General features: G+C 45.0%; 1 protein-coding gene across 1 annotated transcript in view; it reads right to left on the reverse strand.

Annotated features, from left to right (window-relative positions):
• Window positions 1-23,501, reverse strand: part of birc6 (baculoviral IAP repeat containing 6) — a 131,313-nt gene that overhangs the window by 44,846 nt on the left and 62,966 nt on the right. The window contains exons 59-64 of the mRNA XM_078288816.1: window positions 23,157-23,330; window positions 17,497-17,696; window positions 14,386-14,719; window positions 13,471-13,688; window positions 10,939-11,103; window positions 9,932-10,103 (exon numbers count right to left, since the gene is read on the reverse strand). Of these exons, the coding sequence (XP_078144942.1) occupies window positions 9,932-10,103; window positions 10,939-11,103; window positions 13,471-13,688; window positions 14,386-14,719; window positions 17,497-17,696; window positions 23,157-23,330 (1,263 nt within the window). The remainder of the gene's footprint in view (window positions 1-9,931; window positions 10,104-10,938; window positions 11,104-13,470; window positions 13,689-14,385; window positions 14,720-17,496; window positions 17,697-23,156; window positions 23,331-23,501) is intronic.

Consider the following 23,501-nt stretch of genomic DNA (forward strand, 5'->3'; position numbering starts at 1 on the left):
CTCTCTCTCTCTCTCTCTCTCATTCTAGCACTCCTTCTGCCATTGCCACGGCCATCGGGATCCGGCCTCCCTCCCTCGCCGTCGCTCTGCCTGATTATGCAATGCACAGTCCTCCCACGGCAACTAGCTGGTGTGGGGGACCCGCCACAACACAGCTGCCACCGGCTCTAGGTGCAGACCCGTACAGCCGTAGCAACTGTCTGGCGGTCCGGCTGTCTTCGCCGCCTCTCTACAGACTTCTCTCTGGGATTTTACTGCTGTCTCCCCCCCCCCGGAATATCACCTGCTGTCGGGCTCGGCTGTTTCTAGGACTTGCCTATTCTTCCTGAGCCCATCGGAGGCATTTAAAAAGCTGGGTGTCACCGAGACGCGGCCAGCTGATCCCCGAGAGTTAACCATGCACAGTTGTGGCTCGGGGGCTTCAGTGGCTGGCGAGAGGCTCCTCTGAGAGGCACTAATTGCGCTGTTCCCCCGAGGAGTCTGAGGCAGAGAGGAGCAAAGCTAGAGGAAGAGGGGGTGGGGGTGTGTAATTTTGTCGAAGAGACCATCACTGCTCTCTCTTTGAGCTACTAAGAGGGTCAAAGACACAGGAGGAACCGAGGAGGAGGAGGAGGGGCTGTGAAGGAGTTTAGGCAAAGCAGAGAGAGCTAGAGAGAGAGAGAGATTGGGGAGGGAGGATGGGGAGAAGAGTGGGGAGGGAGGGGGAGCAAACGGGGAGAGGGTTTCTCCTCGCCCCCTAAATGGAGGCTGCTAGCGCTTAAGCAGTAGCAATGCAAAACTGACAAAAAGACAACAGACGGCAAAGACAAAAAAACAGAAAAGACTTCCGAGGGTGACTGTAACCCAGGGGGTGGGGGGGGGGGGTCTGAACCTGACAGGTGGTGCTAAAGACTGAAGACTGGAGAACTGACACAAGGAGATTTTCACTGAAAGCGGCATCTGCGTACGCTGCTGCCGAGCACCGAGAAGCCGCCAGGACACCACTCTCTCCTTTCCCTCTCTCCATCGCTGCATCTGTCGCTCACAGGCACTGGGATCTCAGCTACGCAGCCAGCGTCTCCCCCTTCCCCCCCGTTTCCCCACATGTAGCCACAAGACCATGCTTTTCTACTGAGGATCCAAAAAGCATGCTGGATGATGTTGCCTTGCACCTTAAACGCCTTAGGGTAAGCCACTTTTTATTTAATTTTTTTAAAACCATATTTTTCTTTCTCCAGTTCCCCTATTGCCTTATTTCACAGTTTCTCTTTTTCAAATTTTATCGAAAGCTACATATCTGTTTGACATTAGGAGGGCATGGGGATGATTATAGTTGATGGTGCCGACACTGCTCAGTGTTTTTAGCTCTGCAAATCAAACCATCTGAGCCCAAGCTAAGAGAGCGCCTGTTTATCAGCCTTTTGTCCTTAGCTTCCAAGACTCCTCCACAGGGGAAGCAGGCAATATGCTCAGGACAACTACTTACAAGGACCACGGGCCCACCCCCCGTGGTGTTGGGGGTGGGGGGCCAGGAATCATAAACTGTTTGTGGAAAAGAGGTGGGTGGGTGCAAAGGGGGCTCTAAATGGGAGCATTAAATCATGCTCATTCCGACATGGCAAATGTTACCACAGGTTATTGTTTAACGGTGTCATGCGGATAAGCCAAGGATGAGGCTGAGCAGGAGCTGGTGTCTGGCTTGCCGTTGTTGGGGAGCAATGCTCGGCTCCAGCTATGGCAGGTCATAAACACTAGTGTTCACAGACTAATCTCCATTGTGCTCTGCATGGCCATTGTTAATTCACCATTGATTTCCTTCTGGAGGAGGATTACTTTGGCAAGGCTGACTGAGCCCAGAGCTGTTTGGGTCTGTTTTTCCCCAGCCTGTCATGTAAAAACACATGTAGATGAGGGGGAACAACAGAAAAGCAGCAAGGCCTTGAAAGCAGCATGCAGACCAAGTTGTGTGTGTTCTCAGTTTCTTCATGGTCCATCTGTTGTTGCTTTCTATGCCTATGTCACATACCAACCACCTACCAAAGTCTTTTTTTAAAATTTCCCTTTATTCCAGATAAGTGCCACCCTTGCCAGGTTAGGCGAGCATCAGGACCATGGGCACCACGGTCATCACACTTGAGGAGGTGCGGGCACTGGAGGGCAAGGAGGAGCAGGAGGAGTCCATCTTGGCCATGCTAGGCATCATTGGCACGTTCCTCAACCTCTTTGTCATCGTTTTTGTTTACATTTACACCACGCTGTGAAGGGCCAAAGCGGAACATAGAAGATTGTCCTCAAAAACAATTGAATACTGAGACTTCCTAAAAGGCAGTACTGACCAGGGACCAGATAACAGACTTTTGAAGAAGTCTAGGGTGAGCAATAGGGAAGGAAGGGTTTATCTGAAAGCAAGAGGTGTTGGGGAGAAATAGAGTCATGGACACCTCCCCCAGAGAGAGGAGGAGGGAATTGGACATCTGGGCTAAGGATGAAGACGAGGAAGCCATATTGTCATGTCACAGCCATGAGCCAGGGAGATAACAGAGGGCTGGAAGACACAGCAGGAACAGGGCTATACTGGAAGCAGGATGACCAGAGCAAGAGAGACATCAGCAAGACCCCAGCCAGGACCGACTCCCCTGTGGCTTGATAACAAACACCGACTTCACCTTGATCTCATTTTCTTGGACTGGACTCACTGGAAAGATGAGCCAAACGTGACAGTCTTGTGGACAAAACCGATGCTTTTCCAGTTGTTTCTACTTCATTACAAAGATGGAGGGACTGTAATTGTTACGGGCCTGGATGGCTTTTTAAGCGACATGATGAAGTGCAGAGCCTAAAAGAGCTCAATGCTGGGAAGCCATTCTGGAGGAACTGTTGGCCACCGAGTTCAATCGATAATCTTCAGGGACGGCAGTTTTACGGCCTCAGGGCCGCCGTCAAGGAGTACGTTTCCCCGGCAACGTGGCTCTGGACGAGATACAATGTACTGTGATCTGCTGAGATGCCTGCCGTCACAAACACACACTCAACACACAACCGCGCAACAGTGATAACCACGATCAGATATATCTATTTACAGTATCCCACACACTCCATATGAACTCATTTGCAAGGAGAGACAGAGCCAAGAGACTGCCAATAACACATTTCTGTTCAAGTGTACACCTGATACTATATCAACACCATGTCCAGGATGCATTTTTATTCAAGCCTACATCTGCTACTTCATGACCACATTCAAAATGTGGGATCCACAATAAAAAAAAATCTAAAAATTAAAGAGATATTTTTTTATAGTAATAAACAGGTCTGTTACAGTGATGAAATCAAAGAGAGAAAGCAAATTAGAATTCACACAAACAATAGAGCTGATTTACTAATACTTTCAAGACAAAACTGGGCCTAAGTTCTTCTCTCTCTTTCTGCATCTCTTTCCACCTTTTGGGTTGTTGGGAGGGGGGGGGGGGGGGTATGAAAAAGTATCTTTTGATGTATTTGTTCACGTTGATTTCAGAGTAGTCTCAGCAATCCTGTTTCTGTATAAATAACTCAAAGCTTTTATAAATACATGAATAAACTCTAGATGTACTGTGCAATAGGGACATTTGAACAATAAAAACCAGAGTATATCAATAAGGATAGCCTCAAGCCTTATCTGTGAGAAAGTCAACAGAGGAGTGTGTGTGATAGAAGAAGAGCGTATAAGGTATATGCCTACATATGACATGGATGGTCTGCCGACTTGACCCTCTTCATAGAACCCTATTTGGATTCAATGAGCATCTTCAGGTTTCCAAAAGGTCAGGGTTGCTTGTTCCGAGTCACATGCAACATAGAAGAAAATAATTAATCTCCACTGGCGTATGCGGGTTCACTTCTTGCCAACTTGAGTTTTAAGGCATGTTGACTACTACTGTATTCTGAAGGGCAGAGTGCAGAACTGATATTGAACTTGACCAAGTTGTTTCAAGCGTCGTTGTCGATGCAGTGATCCATGTGCATGTCCATGGACGTGCAAATCAATATGGCCCAAGGACGTAAAAGACGACCACATTAGAGGAACTTGTACAAGGAAGGAAACATTTCTGGTAATTAGAAGCCAGAAAACACCATACGGTACACAGGCCAACCAGATGGCGTCATAAATCACAATCCAACCCATGTTCCTTCAGCTGAAAACGCCAAAGATGCACTAACCTCCCCTAAGGTGGGAAAAACATCACTATAGCTTTGCTGTAACTTCATCCCCAAGCCCTCCTTTCATGTTGCCACTCCTGGAGCTATGGGATACATGAGAGGAGCGAGGAAGAGAGTGAGTGAGTGAATGACTGTGTGTGTTAGTGAGTGAGAGAGGTGGGGGAAGGGAAATAGGAGGGTGCCTAAGGAGCTGAGGTGTAGCCACCATCTCCTTCAATCAGATCTACCACTGATATTTGAGAGGACAGTCAAAGGAGTCATTTTCTGTGTGCGCGTTTGAACATTCACCTCAGTGTTTCCCCCAGAATTTTATTCTTGTTAGGGTTGTTTTAGGTTTGCAGCTCGTTAAGGCAAGGTGAGACAGGTTTCATCCCCCCCCCCCCATATGTAATGGAGAGGATGTAATGCTGGATATCACACATACACACAAAAGCTCAGATCTTGCGACCATCCGGTGTCAAACATCATGTGCAAGAAATGAATTCTTCAATTAAAATAAATTAGTATGGTAGTGACATTAAAAGGCATTACCTCTCACTAATGGCTTAACTTCCTGTGATGGAGTGCCAGGCGGCGGCGGGGGGGAACTGTAATGCATCCCAAAAGGCTTTGCCAAGACACCGATGACTAATGTGGAGCAATGCACTGAGGCTGACGGAGATGAGGAGCCGCGGGGCAGTGGGGTGATTAGCGGGGACAAACGAAGACCTGAGGGCTGCTTGGAGAGCAGGGGAGTTGGTGAGAGTAAGGGGGAGTTGAGGGAAGCTGGGAGGAGTAAGGGGGAGTTGGGGGGGATTAAGCGGGAATTAGGCCGTGATCACATAGGACGTGCCCATCTCCTGCCTTTTGTTTTAGATGCGGTGCATTTTGGGGCGCCGCCCTAGGCTCAAAGTTGAATATGTCTCAACGTCAGCCACACCACATATTACGTCAGTGTCAGACAGAAAATATTAGCAGCGCCTGGAGGGAAATAAGTAGCCTCTCACGATTTCCCAGTGAGTAACGTTAACTTAAGATAATGAGCAATTGCTAACTTTCTCTTGTCCACTTTTATTTTCAACAACTTTATCCCCTTTTGTAGCTAAAACTAATTAGATAGTTTACAAGTTGCGCTGTGCGTTTGAGTGTGAGAAAAAAAAGCGCCCTATGCGATCGTGGCCTTAGGGGAGTTAGAGGGAGTCTGGGGGAATATGGAGGGGTAAAGTTTGGTCTCTGCTTGGCAGTGGGTCATCAGAGGATTTCCTGCTCCTCTTAGGGAGCTCAGGGGCATCCTAAGCTCCATAGATCAGAGGCAGGCAGTGTTAAGGTATTGCACTGAGGATGAGGAGAGTGGAATGGAGAGGAATGGGCTGGTTTTTTATGATCCTAGTGGCTTAATGGACACTATATGGTTAATGATGCTTGGTTTTAATGTATGGTATGGTATTCCCCCCTTAATGATGCGAAGGTTTTATGTAGCCACACGAGCAGGGCCGTGTAGGGAATGAAAATTGATTCAACGCAATTAATCATTTGTTGCAAATTTTACTCTGGTTTGGCAACGAAGCTTCCCTCCACATACAGCTTCACATCAGGGTGCACTTATAATAAGAACACCGTCACTAAATTAAAACAGGATGATGTGGCCTTTTCTTGATGTCCACTCTTTTCAAATGCTGCCAGAAAGTCTTCGTCACGTGGCAAGATTCCACGAGAAAGGGGATTAGCTTGGAAGAAACCTTTCAATCCTGCCAATGTGCCACCCTTAAAAGTATTTTGCAGCTTTCTATTTCACAGCAGAGGTATTGTGCTGCAACTAAAGTCTTTCAACACTGAAGAGATTCTATGTAGGACAAGATCTCATCTAAAACAAAACATCTACTCCAAAGGCTTGGATAAAGCCTTCAGCAGCTGCTTGAGTCTTCTGAGGCTGTGTTCAGTGCAGAAGCTGAAGTGAGCGGTATTCCATGCAGAATTATCACACCATAGAGACGAGAGCAGCAGGACAACAGGCAAAATCTTGGAGCTGAAACAAAGGCCTAGCAGTACACTCCCACACAACCCAACACACACTACTATACTACCTAATACTAACACACAGAGAAACAACTGTAGGGTAATACATGCAAATGCAATACTGATGTATCCTTGCTGAACACCAGTGCACTTATGTGAATGATTGAACCATGAAACTAATGGATTTTTCTATCCACTTTTCTGGCTAAGTATAGCAAGACTCAGACTCACCTGGTGGGTGGAATCCTTTTCCAAAAGCCACCCAGATAATTTCATGGAATGGAAGTCGCGGCTCTAAATTGTACGTAGCTGCATGCTTGCATGTGTAACATATACACACACGTCACGTTGTATTGGATTTATGAATAATGTTAATGTCAGCCTTGTAATGGTAATTACAAGTAGGACATCTTCATCAGCCCCTTTGCACTTTGTAAAACATGACTGCCATGTGTGACACCTTCCTTCATGACCCTTAAATTACATTACATGCAAGCAAAGCAGGTGTGCTGTTCTAGTTTGTAGACTGATAGCTCCAACTTAGTGTCATGAGTTGCATAAGTGTCAACACAGGCAGAACACACGGCAATGAATCAACTGATGTCGGCAAGTTATCAGTCATATTCAAACTAATACAATCAACTCTACTTACTATGGGGTTTTTTTTTAGAGTAACTTGTTAAATTGTTGGAATAGGCTATTGTTGGAATTGCCATGAACATGAACATGAACACAACAAACACAGTCACATGCAGACACACTGGAATAAACCTAAACCACAGACACATATGAGCACCTACTCCTGTGCTACCTTCCTCTTTCCCCTGCCCTATAATACACAGAAGGGCAAAAAAATATCCATTTCCCCAGTACCACCCCTTCTTACTTTATTAAAGAAGAGACAAAGCAGAAGGGCTCTCGGGTCTCTTCCCGCTTTTTTAATACCAGCAGTCTCCTCTTGACATTTGTTGACAGCTCAGAGCTCATGGGTGACTGGGTCTAATCTGAAAGATGGTCAGAGAGCCCTCAGCTTCCATTTTGATTGGACATAATCAGCTACAGTATGTGCGATGGCTAGTTAACATAGCACAACACTATTTGTTAGTAAATTGAGTGCTAAATGCTCAGATGGAGATTTAGACCGTTTGCCATTTTAAAGGCAAATATGTCATCATTAAGGTGACGCGCAAAGACAGTGAGGGGTGAGAGACGATGAAACGAGGGGCTGTAGACATCATCGCATTTAATACACACGTCACACACACATACACATGCACGTGAGTGTGTCAGAGGCATTTACCAGATAATGAGGAGCAATTACAATACTCATCGTTTTATCTGCTGTTATTTAATTATGAGGTACCAGGGGCACATTAACACACATCAGCACACATACACACACACACACGCTCCTGTGAGCAGAAACACACTAACAGCATCGGACACAAAGAGGTGGTGCACACACAGCTATAAGTGGCTCTGGTCGGATACACAACAGCAGGCATTGTAAATGGGATGGAGGCAACACTGATGGTGAAATCCTCGTGTCTCTCACTGCATGAAATCAGTTCTATCCAGGCTCGACACAAAAAGAGGGGGTAATCAGACTAAATTCTAGGAATAGGCCGTGCCCGTTTCACCATAACACCACTGCTTCATTAGAGCCTTAGCAGTATAAGCCAAGGAAACTTTATTCAAGGTTCCCCTTCCACACTTTTCTGGAACGCGATTGCTTTTCTATTCCTGGCGAACGCTCAAGGTCTTGCAGCTACGGTACCGGCGGTATGAAACAGTCCAATAATGGCTAGAACACAGCAAAAAAACAATAACAAAACTGGAGCACTCTTATAAATGTTTGATAATCAGCCTGGGATGTTGGAAAAGCCTGTACTCGACGAGACCTTGACGTAGAAACGGCGTCCTGTCAAGGGTTTGGAAAGAATATTTTTTTACCAGCCAAAAAAATGAATATACATTTTTCATTTAAATATGTCACCCCGCATTTTTCTGGTGATATGTTGTGTACAGGATCAAGCACGGTTTGATTTAAAACTCACTTACTTAAACAATGGACCAAGTTTGCAAATCATCATGAAGTGCAACAGAGGGTCAAATTGTGAGACGGCACTTGAGTGAACGTCGAGTGTAGCCGGAAACCGCCAAGGGTCGGCCCCGGCGCTAATAAGCAGCAAGCCTCTGAGGAGCCAAACCTGGATGGAGGAGCGATGGACTGACCTGACCCGGACAGTCGCAAAGCCTACAATGTACTGATAGCTCTGCTGGAAGCTCATTGTGCAGCCAGAGGTGTAAGTGTAAAGCCAGAGAGGTCTGTGCATGTGTGTGTGTGTGTGTGTGATCCCTTTACACAGGGGACAAGGGATTACCTTTGAGGATTACTACCGTATCCTGCTACCGAAAAAAAAAAAAGAAAAACAAAAAGGGGCCCTTAGACACACAGATAGCATCGCAGACTCCCTGCAGACGGCTGACTTATTGCCGGACGTGCTCTGACTCGCAATCGGCATCCCAACTTTTCAGATGGAGCGATGACATGCGGAGGGAACAAAAGGTTGTTAAAGTTGTACGTGACACAACGGCGGAGGAATTGTGATCGTCTAACACTGCGTTCTTTGCATATTCAAGAAGTCTAAAACAAAACAGTTTAATTTGCCATAGAGGATGAGTTCTTATCCAAACCAAAAGGGGCCACGCTCCTATATCCATTCGAAATAATAACATTTTAATCCAATTTGCTGCACAATAATTACCACTACACTAAGTCACGAGAAACAACTAATCAAATTAGAAGGGCCAGTCTTTTTGTTCTTACGTATGAAAACACAAAATTATGAGTGGATGGTATCTCGGAAAAGGCTGGGCTCATCTAATTTAAATTGCCGTGACTTTATTGAGCTTCAATAGTAAGATGGTTGATGCACAAACATGCACACACACACACACACACACACACACACACACACAGGCTCAGTCTAAGAAGCTGCAGCTCCATCTGGTGTTTCATTCAGCAACAATCGACCGCCTCCACCACATACAACCGTAGACACACACTGCTTTCACTTTAATTCAGGACTATATAGAGGCTACACTGCAGTAACTCCAGGCTGCAGTTATCACCCAGATCAAAGACTGAAGACTGAACACACTATCTCAGCATCAAAGGCCACAGACTGACAACGGTTCAGACCGTGAGCAGAAACCCTTTTTCACCATGCCAGACAGCACTGACAGGCCACTCTAAATAACTTCAAAACATAGAGCTTTTCAACAAGAGACAAACAGCAATGGATCAGATCATTTGATAGGATGACAGCACTTACAATAAGCACAAATAACCAACAAAGACTATGAAAAAACAGACCACAGGAAATGGTGCACAAACATGGGTATAATTTTGATAATTGATTAATCGTACTCCCAACTACACTACCAACCATAGGGCATGTCATAAGCCATGTGTTCAAGGTGCTACATGTAGCATTTTTAAACATCAATATAGCACTGTCAATAGTTGTGATACCTTGGTGTAATTACTGGAAACAAATAAGAGCATGGTGGAGACGGGTTAGAGATTGGTAGCCTCTATCTCCATCTCGTCTCTTGTTTGTTTACGGTAATTACACTAAAATGAATGTGGAAAATATTTATTGATGTAACAATGCTACACATCGCACCATTCATTTGAGTGGCGTACCCTTTATGTGTCAAAACGGTTTGTTTTTTTCAAGTGCGGCCATACCGGAGTCGTTGCGTAGGTAGGAGGACATGGCGGGGATGAGGCAGGACTGGCTCAGCAGCTCCTGCAGCACGGCTGGCAGGGCTGAGCTGTTTTGGGCCCTGCTGTCTGCCGTAGGGGCCTCGCCGCTGTGGCCCCCGGTACAGCCCGCCGGGTTGATGTAGCTCGCCAGGACCTGATGGGCAAAACGCACATGGAGACGAGAGGTTAGCGTGACGTTATGGGCTGAGCTCATCACAACAGAGTCGTTGCTAATTAATAAATGTAAATTACCGGGTCAATTTTACCATTTGCATTCTTGTAGCACTACCACCCCGTTTTGGTCATTTGTATGTTTCATAAGTGATTCATAAAAGCATTTAATACCATCCGCTCTAGTTAGATGGTACATTTTTAAAATAAATGTTACAATGTTATAAACATTTTACCTTGTGTCAGAGCATTATGTTGTATGTTGTCTTTGGAAACACATGAATGTGTTAAATAAATGTGGCCTTCACACTAAATTTGCAATTATTAATTCTCCTTCTGATTGCAGTTTTAAAGGCTAGTTACCATCCAATTTGATTAGGCTCATGGCAAACATTGCAAATGCAGCAGTAGAGGAGAATTTGCTGGGGGAGAATTTTGTCTTTCTCTGCCATTCTGGCAAATTTAGCATGCAGTCCACTGAACTCAGGCATGGATCATCAGGGTGGCTGTTAAATAAATAACATGTTGATTTACACTGGCTGTCACCTTGGCTATTACTGAGAATATGGCAGCGGTAATGTGGCTCTGTCATGGCAATCACAGCCCTGCACATTTATGAAGAAGTTCAAATTACCTTTTGCATACCGCAGTGCTGTTACCATTGAGTTTTGAGAATAAGGGCCAATGTGGGGCTACTTCTGCCGGGTCTCACGGGTAGCACTAAGTTTTCATGAGCACGGATCCCAAAATGAGGGACTGATCTCTTTTTAGTCATGCACATAACAAAAACACTTGTGTAACACTCCAGGCGGACTTGCCTGAAGTAGGCAGGTGACATGTTCCTCTTCTAGCCGTTGTTTGGTGAGTGCCTGCTCCACGTCCCAGCCAGAAGCAGTGGATCCAGTACCGAAGCCGGTTCCTTTGGCCCAGTACAGCTGCTGCTCCTCACTGGTCCCCCCGCCGTGACCACTGGATACCTGAGGCTATAGACAGAAGACACAGAATTATGAGTTATGGGATTAGTAAAACTTCGAGCTTAGTTTCAGTACAGTAGAAATGCAGGAGATGGAACACCATTGACTAGAAAAAGAAGTTTTGAAGGCCATCTGAGCAGACGTGGTGGAAAGCAGCGTGGAATTTATAGGAGCCTACATGGTTGAAGTTTGCCCTGATGCACATCAGTGTTTTCCATGTAACGCTCCCGTGTCCCGCCAAGGTACTAGCTCCCCCGCCCTGGTCTCATGTTAACCTTCCACAGCCAATAGTTGTGTGAGACGCATGTAGAATATTTATCAGGGACAGATTTAGTCCGATGACCTGGAACTCACCCACTGTCTTCACCAAGCGAAGGCACGCACTTCAGCACAGGAGTTTGTGGTAAGTTGTTACACTATCGTCTGTTTTAGGCATTCAAAACAGCTTCAAGTAGCTAACTAATCTAACCAGCAAACATCATTGAGTAGATTATTCATTTCAGCTAACACAATGTTGTTATTTTGGTTCTACTCAGTTAAATCTGTTCGTGGTTTTCTTCTCTCAAAAAAATTCTCATCATCATGAGCCCTGAATTTTGATATTATAACAAGACACATATTCCAGTGCTTCATCTGCCTGTGTTTTATTCATGTTGTTGTTTTGGTATCAGTTATGCAGTCATTATGAATGGGGCCCTCTTTGACAAATTTAAGGCAGGGCGAGGTTTTTTTCTGGGATGTACATGTGTGTCTCCTCTTTTGTCTCTTGTCATATTTAAAACCAAGGTGGCTGACCGTCTATGTCTTGGGGGGGGGTGGGGGGTGGGGGGGGGGGCTGCATCTTTGGCCTGCATTCAAGCCTTCGGCCCCACGATCTCTCCTCAGTGACACAGTTGGGGGGGGGGGGAGACCGTACACTGGATATGACCTCACTCCAACAACGGATCATCAGACTATAGCATCAAGGACTGGCCAACTTCATCATGTATTCACTGCTGTGTAGTCGTATGCCGTGTAGTTGTGTGTCGTGTAGTTGTGTGAAAACCCTGTAACTTCAATTTTTGATTGGATTTTTCACTTTAAATGAAGGATTAGACGTTCCTCAACGGGTTGAAAAATTCTCCAACCTCCTGAGCATATGAAACCCTTTAAAAACCTCATTAAGCAACTCAAGATAGGAGGTTTTCACCCAACAGCGATAATACACTGTTTGTGTTTACACCTCTGGATCTACAGAGGCAAAGGGAAGACCTGTCTAGCTTCACACCATCTCTGGAGTGCTACTCCTGCTGAGCTGAGTATCCAAATCGATAGTGTGATCAATGGGAGCCGGTAGAATTTGGTGGCAATGATTCGTGCCTCATCCTGCCACAGCCACCTAGGGTTTGGCTTCCATGTTCCTTTCAGAGTCCAGTATACTTTTGCATCTCCTTCAGGCGAGCAGAAGCGGTGGCTGTCGAGGCCCCTGCAGATGGCTCAATAGAAGTCTAATCAGTCAGTTTAATGGGCACGACAGTCAAGGGGAGTCCAAGACTCAATTCCTATTCATGATGCTCCCCCTTCCCTTGCTTTTCACCCTGGAGGTGTCAATAATACAAAGGACGAGTCTCTGACACTCTCCCATCTCTCTACAAAGCTCCACCTGCCTCTTATCATTCAGGCTAAACAATTAAGCAATTTGTCAGGGGCTCACTGGGAGATATGCATAAGAGGCCTTGACTAAAGGCCCGGTAGAGAGCCATTAATAATGGCAATGATTTTTCTCCCGGTTTCTCCTGCGGTGTGAAAGACAAAACATTCACTCAGGGAAAGTGACAGTGTGGCCTATCGTGTCAAGTCAGAATGATTAGAGGCAGCGCCTGAAAACCTGACAGGAGTCGGACAGCATTTTGTCAAGCTTTTCTAGGTCAACTCTCGAGCCAAGTCAAAGTTAATTTGGCCATCCCTCATGTGAAATCCTCCTTAATCATCAAACACATATTTCGACTGATAATTCTTATGACGTAGGTAATAGCGAAGTGGGAGTTCTCATCCAAGTTTTTGTTCTAATGATTTGACTGTCTTCATGTTCCAACAGTAGAAGACTGTGATTGGCCAACAGTAGAAGATTGGATCTGCCTGTTGCTGGAAAAGAGCATGGTGCTCAGTTGACTTTCTGTAGATGCATAAAGGTTAAAAAAAGTGTGTGTGTTCTTGTACATCTATCCTTGTGAGACCAATTTGAGTTTTTCAGCTTTGCAGTAAGACTTTTTTTTTGCAAAGTGAGGTCATTTTGGCCAGTCTTCACTTCTTCAAGGGACTAGTTTAGGGTTAAGGAATGAATGTAGTCAATTGAAGGTGTAGAAGTACAAGCGTGTGTGTGTGTGCAGCTTGTACCTCGGAGGAATTGGTGCTGGCGTTGGGGACGCGCGGCGCGTGGTGGCTGAGAGCCGACAGGCAGGCCAGGATGAGGTGGATGGCGCCGATCTCCAGGGCCATGCGGCGCAGCAGCACGCCGTCATCGGTGGTCAGAGGAGTGCTGCTGAACAGCGCCCGCAGCACGTGGAAAGGCAGCGTCGGCAACACGTTGGCTGATGGAGACTGCAGGATGTGGCCTGGGAGGAGACAGATACAGTCAAACAAAAGACAAAGAGTCTGTGACATCATCATGCTTTACCATCATGAGTTGCATCTTAACCATCTAGTGAAAAATCTGAGTTTTCTATATGTATAGACGGCAAAAACATTAATGTTTGCCAGAGGGAGTATGGGTTATTGTAGGGCATATTGAGAGAAGCCGAAAGTATCTATGTGGTTCTCATAATGACTAAGGGCAGACAAAGACAGCAGCCAGCTAAAAGGCAGCCTGATGTGCTGTGTGACCAGTGTCACTAAACAAGCTGGCAAGACACACTCGTCATTAACAAGCGCTCTTATCTCAAGGACTAGGAAAACACACCCAAATTCACAGTACTTAAGGCATACACACAGACAAACACACACATACACATGCAAGACGCAAGAGCACACAAACAGACATATGCACACACATGTGAGACCAGCTCATTAGGTATTCAGCAAAGAACAAGGGAAGAGACTGGTTAATAGCCCTGATGAAGACATGTTGGCTCTTTTAATGTGACTCTTCTATGTGCCTGTTAGCCATTAGAATAAAGGCTTTTTAATACTTTAACACCGCCTGCAGTCCTCCTCTTTACCTTTGGAATGTGTAGAACACTACAGACTATTTTTTTTATTAACCACTTCTACAATGACCATGTGATGGCATGTGTGAAGCGCTCCGACACTTACTGCCCTCTCCGTCATCGGTGACGCCCAGCACCAGGCGCAGCAGGCACTGGGCATGCTTCCTCTCCTTCAGCAGCACCTCTGCGTAGCCCGGCAGACGCAGGAACAGGCCGAACGCCGCCAGCGAGTGGGCGGGGATGGGTGACATGGTCTGCACGGAGGAGGAGGACGACGACGACTGGGACTGCTGCTGCTTGTTGATGGGCGGTGGCTCGGCGGCGATGGTCTCGGGCGCCTCATACACCAGCTCGCCCGACTGCTCGATGGTGACCCACTCGAACTGGTCGCTGTCCTTGGGCTTCTCCTGCGTGGCGGAGGGCACCACCGGGGCGCTGACCTGTGACCGGGCATCAGGGAGAACGGAGGGGCAACGTTAGCGAAGGTGAAAGGGACAGGGTACGAGGCGACGCTGACAGATGGGCTAACGACAGCAGGAATTTTCGGTGTCAGGATGTGTGTGAGCGTTGAAGGAGAATAGAGATTGCTGGCTCGTGTAAATCTCAGCAAGTGTACAACTATTTTATAGTGCTGTCACAATAGCCAAAAACGCAATTCTGCTTCAATACCTTTACAACAGACCAAATTCAATATTGAATTTTAGAAGCATTTGATACTTTCACCAAATGTGTTTGACAAGCTGAATTTCCATTTCAACGTCACCTGGCTGTATTCATGTAGATTTGAATAGTTAGGAGGAGGAGGAGGAGAAGGAGAAGAGGAAGAAGAAGAAGAAGAAGAAGAAGAAGAAGGATGAGGAGGAGGACAAGAAGCAGAAGAAGAAGCAGAAGAAGAAGAGGGAGAAGGATGATTGGAATAGACAGAGCTGCAGTCTGGTTCTTGACAGTGGACTGCGGCAATGTACAAAAAAATTTGATGGAGTCAAAAAGCTGAAAGCATGGCAACAGTGTCAAAAATTCTGTTATTGTGACAATACTAGTAGTTTCATCTACGTTTGATCAAAAAGAGCAATATATGGCACTTGGTGGACTTTATCTTAATCTCATCCTGAAAACATTCCCTTGAAATAACCTACTAATGTTAACACATTTGAACAACAATGATGTGCTTAAGCTACACTCCTGTATATAAACTACACGTGCTTCACTTCTGTGCGTAAGCTTAACCTCAGTATAACAATGTAATGATCAAAATCAATCCAATCAGTTTAAGGTTAGCTGCACTAAAAGCCAGGGCAGAGCAGCAGCCCAGGAGCCATTGTAAAAGCTCTGCTCCATTGGGAAGTAAACCTTAGAAAAACAATGCTCCGGCACACAACTGCCTCACCTGCGTCAATATAGCCTCCTGTTCACTTTGCTAATGGTCTCGCTCCAGGTGAGGGAGCTCAAGTGCTTCAATTATTCAAAAACACAAGTGTATGCCCTACAAACACACAGCATCTGCTGGGACAACAAAGCTAGAGAGAACTGCATGACCCATTTTAGGGCAGAACTGTCACATTTTAACGACTGTTTAAAAGTGCAATATTTACTGTCCCACAGCACAAAATGATCATAATATATCAGAGTGGGAGTTGATGGGGATGTTGATCAATACCAATGAGTCAACCATGACTTGGCCAGGAGCTGAGATCTCTGGCTTTCAAAACTCACTTTCCAACCCACACTCTATTTTAGAACAAAAACAATGGAAGGCGGTGCTACAAGTGAGCAAAAAGGTTAAAAAGCCACATTCTCAAGTCCAAAAAAACAAAAACAAGTCATAGATAACTCAATTCCTTGTCAACTAACTGTCCACTAGTTGTACTGACTTTGAGTATGTTTACATGCACACCCCAATTACTGGGAGTACTCAGATCATGCCCTTAACCCAATTAAGATAATCAGATAAAGGTTTTTAAAATTTCAATAGTCAAAAGTATTGCCTTAATCGGGTTAAGATCAAATTGTTAGTGTGCATGTAAACCTTCTCATGGTTCTTAATGTCAATCTAAGACTGCAACAAAAAGAGCTTGCTTGGTGGCCGTTGTGGGGAGCCTGATGCCAGCCATCACTGACTCTCTGAGAAAGCCTGAATAACTCAATTTTCTGCAACTATTTAAAAGGAGCAGGAGTGCAGAATGGAAGAGCGGTGCTGGGAGGAGAGACAATAACAAAACAAAAGAGATTTAGTACCTGGCAGCTTTCACTGTGTTTTCTAGCTATTTAGCTACTCAAATCAACACGTCGCAAGCCTCATTGTTTTCAATTACTGCTAAAGTGTTAATTTGCTTTCATTTACAAGGCATGATGTAGTACCGTGGTAGCGCACGGGAGGCAAACACTAGTCTGATTTAGTCTAAGCAGCAAAGCCTCCAGGACATGCCATCCCTCTCAATCAGCAAGGCCTGGTGCCCAGGGTAGGGAGTGGTAGTGATTGTGTGGCCGCTTGAGTTCTTTGTTCGCTCTGAAACACAGCGAATGTGGCTTTTTCATAATATTTTGGCAATTTGAACTCCTTTTTTCCACAGATTTTGGATTTAAAATAATGGGCCTAGTAACCCTAACCCCCAAAACAGATGAGACAGTGGCACTTCAGTCCATTCTAGTTATTGTAGCAACAGGTATGTAGATTCCATACAGTACAAAATGATGAAAAAGGTGTGGACCCACTGACAACTAGTCTTTCACAGGTGAATATCCAAACATTTGCGTTATCACGGCACTCTGCACTATTTTATGCATTTTGGCTCTAGCCAGGTGTGGTTCAATAAATAAAATGAACTAACTTTTGGCCTCTTTGGGTCTGTGAAATATTAGCTAGGTGAAGGTCCCCACATTCTACTTTCAAGGTTCCCACCACGGCCCTGATAAAAAATTCCATGACTTTCAATTATAAAAAAAAAACTTTTTTTTTTTTTGTCCTTGTTTATGTTTTTCTTAACGGGTAAGCAGTCTGGTTTCCACTCCAGTCCGTCTGAAATCCACCATCTAATGTAATGTGTGAGAGTGTAAAGTGACCCGGTTGTAATATTCCCTGATATTCCCTGACTTCACCAGTAACTGTATCAAATTCCCAGACTTTCCCCGTCTGGAATACACCAGTCTAAATTCCATGATACGGACCATGATCCGTGGGTCTGCCCATGTCTATGGCAGGCTGTGAGTCCGGTCTCACCTGCTGGATGACGTCAGGGTAGAGCATGGGCAGCCTCTCTGCGATGAGGGCCAGGCCGCCCATGCCGGCAAAGACTTGAAGCGGTGACTGGATGGGGTTGGTCTCGAGCAGGGACTCGTCGATGGCAGCGTCCAGACATTCCTCGCTGGGCGTCATCGGCTCGTCCTCGGGGCAACTGCTCAGCATGTCGCAGTGATCCACTGAAAGACAGAAAGACGGGATCTGTTGTACATCCAAGTACTGTCTGGCATCTGTGACCCTCTTAAGCTCATCTAGTCTTTTGTATGCTGCAGCCTATGTGGTATTGTGAGGAGAATCTCATCGTTGAGAGGAGAATACCATACATTCAGTTCCCTTCTAGTGCTGTCTGTAAGAAAGAGTCTGACACTTATCTGTCTTGGGATTTTAATGCCAGTAAATGGACATTTCTGCATTCAAACACACAGGAGCGAGCTGAGGCTGTTTTTGCACATCTCAACTTTTATATTCACTTCACACACGCTGGCTCAGTCGTGTATTTTGGTGAAAGAAGACTGTGGGAATAGCCGGCACATCCGGTCTAAAAATTGACAATGCATCAAAATAAATGCAGTGTGGTGGGTAATATGTATGCCGAATTGAAGAGTGGCCTAAAATATATAAAATGTCTTGAGTCATGTCGTATGAGGAATGTTATTTTGTCAATAAGCAAAAATAAGCATGAAACTGACAGATTTTTGAATGGAGTTTGGCATGAGTTTCTCTTAACTTGCTACCTGCGTCATTGTTCACTACCTGGGTACCCAACTTATGACTGCTGATGGTTGGTGGTGCCGGGTAGGTTAGGCTATGTAGGATAGGTAGGCTTGACTAATCAGTCTAAATCACAAACAGAAGAGCTTCCCATGCCCCCTAATTGAGATGCCATAGATTTGCCATATATATATTTTTTTTTGGATTGCCAAATCCAAACAAAACAAAGTGATAGGATAAAACAAACACCTGATAACTAACTTAAGTACAGTATTTTGAATTCTTTCAAAGGCAATAATCAAATCACTATAGCTGTATAAACTGCTGTAATGACTGATGAAAACCAGTTTTGGATAAAAAATAAATCACAAAATGAACGTTATTACAGTGTGCAGGGATTTTTTTTCCCCATTAGACCCCCCCCCCCCCCCCCGACAAAAAATAAAACTGAAGGTAGTTTGCACCATGTACAACCGGACCACTCCAATGCCATAAATCACCGTACCTCATAATTCATCATTCATAAGCAGATTGAATTTGTGAAATAGAGGAAAGGAGAAACCAACAGAGCTATCAGTCCATTACTCTCCCATTCATCAAGTTCAAGCAACCAAGAAGAAAGCAGGAGGAGGAGGAGGAGAGCCTGACAACAGCTTCCAATCACCGGAGGCCAGCGTACCATCTCAATCGCTGGCTGTTCATACATCAATAGGCCTTAATGGTTTGCACTCGAGAGAGAGAGAGAGAGGGTACCCCACCCCTAGATGAGCTACGTGCTGATTAAAAAGAAAAAAAAAATTACATACACACATATCTATATAAATAACGGACACGGTCCAAATGTCCTTGTTTACATATACAAGGTGAACACAAAGTCAGACTGTCAAAATGGAATGGAAGGTGAAAGGCAAAAATCCGCCCCGCCTCCAACAGCGCTAACCCGTTCCGGTTTTCCTGTGACGGCGTGGCCCAGCCGTTTTATGATGATATAAAGCTCCGGTCAATTGATAGGTCATCTTCCAAAAAAGCCACGCATCATCTCCCATGGAGGAGAAAATAAAATGGATGATTCATTGCTCTCCTCATCTCTCTGAAGGGATCCCCCCCCCCCCCCCCCCCCTTCCCTCCCTTTCTTTTGGTGGTGAATTAAAAAGTCACCAGGGTTGTGACTAATAGGGTTTTTAACAGAACTTGTGCTGACTCCCGAAACTGGATTAGATGTGATAGAGAGAGGGGATGCTCCTGTTTTCAGCAGAATGACACAAAGAGGGGCATCTGGCCTGCTAGAAGAATATTTAAATAGCATTTCAACCATGAGTTTTGTTGTTTCAAATGCATGCAAAACCATAAAGGGACAAAGGGCATCACTATCCTGCCAGGTGGCGCATCTCCAGCATATGAAAAGACAGTAAACTGACAAAAACTTTACAAGCAAAATTATGTTTGAATCGGAGGGAACTAGATAACTAAGAAAGGTTTCTGAGGGACAATATTAATTTCCTTCTGACAGGCGTTGGTCTATTTACACAAGGAGGAAGGCTTTTGAGATAGCTGCTGGTCCTGGGACAGTGTGTGTGTGTCTGCGCGTGTGTGTGTGTGTGTGTGTGTGTCTGCGCGCAGTGGAACCTGAGGTAAATGGATTCCGCATTATGGCTCCACCTAGTCAAAGCCTCAGCGTCGATTTTTAGAAAAACCTCTCTTGCCGTCTTTTCCATCTTTCAATGCCTCCTTCCCTGTTAGCAAAGGTCACTGCCATTCCCCTCCATTTATCATGGGAGAGATGAATCTGAAAGGATTTGATATTTTTTTGGGAAACGTTCTGGAGAAACGGTAGGGGAGTAAGGTAAGACGCGAAGCAAGAGCAGCAGGGCGGACAGCACCTTGAGAATGTAACTCGGGGTCAGCTCTTGCAGAAGCAAAATAAATGGAATGAGCGCACCGGTGTGTATTCATGCGTACTGGAAAGGCTAAATAGATATTCTACAGATAGCGTATGCACTTGCCAAAATGGACTTTCTTACTCGGGGGAGGGGAGTGGGCACTAATCCACTGTATTTGTAGTCCTCACCTGAATTCAGTAGCCAGGGAGAGGGTGGCCATATTGCTTAAATGAAGATAATGATTGACCTAATCAAGTGTTTAGTGTCTGAACAGTGGTGAGATTTGTTTGAATTGGGCTACACGAGTAAGGCGCAAGATTTCACTGAAAGGGAACAGGCAGGTCACTGGCCTCGCATGCTGGGCTAACAATGTGAACACCGAAGAACAACACAGGGCGGGTGAACCAGCTGCCGCTTACAACCTGTAAAGACAAAAGCTGTGGAACTCTGGCCCTAAAAGGTCGTCTTCTGTCACCAAGGGCTGGAAGCGCCATGGGTGAACTGAAGAGGTTTATAAAAGGTGCAGTGCAGAAGTAGGCGCCATAGTCTTTGTACACCAGGTACTCAAGCTTCGTTTTTAGAAAACGAATAAGCTAGAATTGTTTGAAAGCAGAATAAGCTAGATCATTGAAAGCATGAACAATTAGCGCGAAGGTGCTGAGGAGGCCTGAGGCCTGGCAGACCGGCACTGAGCAGTCTAAATATCCCACACCCGCACAAAGAAACAAGCTAAGCTGCTTTGTAGTCATGCCACCAAGCATGGGCTCTCTATTTACTATGGCCAAGCTAGCCTGCAGCAAGAGAGAGAGAGAAGAGGCACAAAAGTAGCTTTTGTGCCGACAATCTCTTAATGGAGCACTGCAGAGAGGGGGAGAAAGTACATTGCATTCTGTCTAGGTTCAATGAACACTATGGCATGAGTGTAAGGCAAACACAGCCTTATGATCTGACCACTATTTGGACTCTGCTTGTCTTTGCACATTTGTACAAGAGGATATCTCGACTTGCTGTGTCCATTTTGTCAACATTAGTGCTGCTTCACTTGCTAAGCGCTTGCTGCCAGGAAGGGTAGCGCTTTAACATGTTCTAGCCACGGCACATGAGCACACAGCAGCGGGTCAGCCTGGACCGCAGCTAGTGTCAACGCTCTGAAAATAACATGTATACCTATGGAGTTCTGTTTTAGAGAGAGAGAGGGGTCAGCCGAGGGTGAACGGCACAACTGTTGCATTATTGAACATACGCTTCATTCAGTATATTCAATTTTCCACTTGAAGGCATGACATGTATGTTACTGGACATAAAAAACATTCAAGTGAATGAGATCACAGTATAACACGGGGATAACAGGGAACTATGGATTCGTGGATGGGACACGGCTGGTTGCCATGAGAGAGATTTGACCAGCTTTGCAGATTCGCCGGTGCTGAGATCATCAAAACCGAGATGTCAAAGTGTACACCCGAATGACAACGGTAAAAAATTAATCTGACCTCATGTTGTCACACATGCCCTAGTACTGACCGTCAAGCCTGCAGAAGTGGATGGCTAAATATAACGCAGTCCTGAAATCACAATATCTATGGGTTGGCAGTGTTATCCTGCTAGAAAAAGCATCCCGTAGCAGGAAGGTCACCAGTTTGATCCTTCGTTCTTTATTAGTCGCTCTGGAGAAGAGTGTCAGCTAAATGACTAAAATGTAAAATGTAAATGTTTCCCCTCGAGCCAAAATTACCGTGACCGCATTCACCAAAGCAAGAGCGGGATTAACTTATTGTCGGTTCGACGTTTCAACCTGACGCTGTGCAAATGTGAATGTTACAGCAACATCTAAAAAGCGCATGAATATTGCATGAATCCAGCGTCAAAGGATGAAAAAGCTTTAAGGACTGAAAAGGTAAGGAGAAGAGAGGCTGTGATTGGGCAGTCTGGACTCAAAACCACTCAGAGAGCTTTTAGACTTCAAAGCGTTTTTTTTTTGTGTTTTTTTTTAAAGCAGCCCAAGAAATAGCCCAGGTGATGCGAGCCGAGCCCTGACCAAAGTAAAGCGCCATTAAAACTTGACAGAGAAAAAAAAAAGTAATAGCCACTGGACTTAAATTTTATTGCAGTGTAACCCATTTACAATGCACCTACATTTAAACTCCAAAACCTCTCTCTCTCTTCATATCATTGTAAAAAAACAAAAAAAACAATACATTTGGCGTTTTGTACATCAAAGCTAATGGGGGCTTATCTATAATCATGACCAAATTAAATTCTGTCCAAACTAAAAAGGTAGGGATCTGCCATGGATTCTAGCTACAGAAAGCTGCTATGGTTGCAGTCTTAATGAACTACATTTTTGGCAGAAGCTTGTAAATTTCTTTAGCTTGTAATAAAATAATTTTAAACCCTTATTTTGTGTCAAATGATAAATGTCTTTGGTACGTAGCTGTGTAATAAGTGGGATAATGTAGGGGTCTTAATTCACCTGTCAGGGCTTATTTTGCGATAAACACCAGCTCCCTGTACATTAATCTTTACTTGATACTCATTAGGGGTTTCCCTTAATTTGTCCACCCTGGACAATGTATACTGGAGTGCTAAGCCTATTTCTACATGTGTGACCATGTAAGCAAGTCTCTGTGTGTACATTTAAAGGGAAAACAGTCTCCTGTTCTATATCAATGGAACAGGTTTTTTTTTTAGATCTAAGTTTTAGCTCTTGAGCAACATGTGCTCTTGTACACAAATCTCAACTACACTGTTCAAGACCATTAGGATTAAACGAATATGCCAAAGGATGTGGGTATTTTCAGAAAGGTAGCAAGGCAGAGATTAAATATAATGAGGAAAGCGTATTGTTAGCATGTAAATGTTAGAAAATTGGCGAACAGTGACAGTAATAAGACTAATAACACTACAGTCCAACAGAACTACCTTGAGTCACGGAACAATAAAAAAGTTTTTTCTGGCTGGCGTATCCTTTTAACATATGCAAATTCTGCCTCGGGTACATTTGCACTTTAAACACAAATCGATGCTCCTCTCGCAAGGCGCCTGTACCTTTCTCGGTGCGCAGCCTCTTGAAGGAATCCGTCTTGGAGAGCCCAGGGTCAGAGATGACCTTGGAGCCCAGCTTGACAGTCAGGTCGATGGAGCGGTAGCCCTGCGGCAGCTTGCGGTCGTACAGGAGGGTTAGTAGCTGGGCCAGGGTCATCTCAGCCGGGAGGGGCTGACCTGAGGGGGAGGAAAGGCAAGAGAAGCAGTGAGTCCACACCAGCGTATTAACAACCTCACGATGCGATTCCATTTCGATACTATGGGTCACAAGTAAACATGACTGAAATTTGCAGTCAGTTGATACAGACTATACAGTATATTATTAAATTCACCTCCCGAATATTGAAA

The sequence above is a fragment of the Centroberyx gerrardi genome, chromosome 15 (assembly GCF_048128805.1).
Source record: "Centroberyx gerrardi isolate f3 chromosome 15, fCenGer3.hap1.cur.20231027, whole genome shotgun sequence".
NCBI lineage: Eukaryota > Metazoa > Chordata > Actinopteri > Beryciformes > Berycidae > Centroberyx > Centroberyx gerrardi.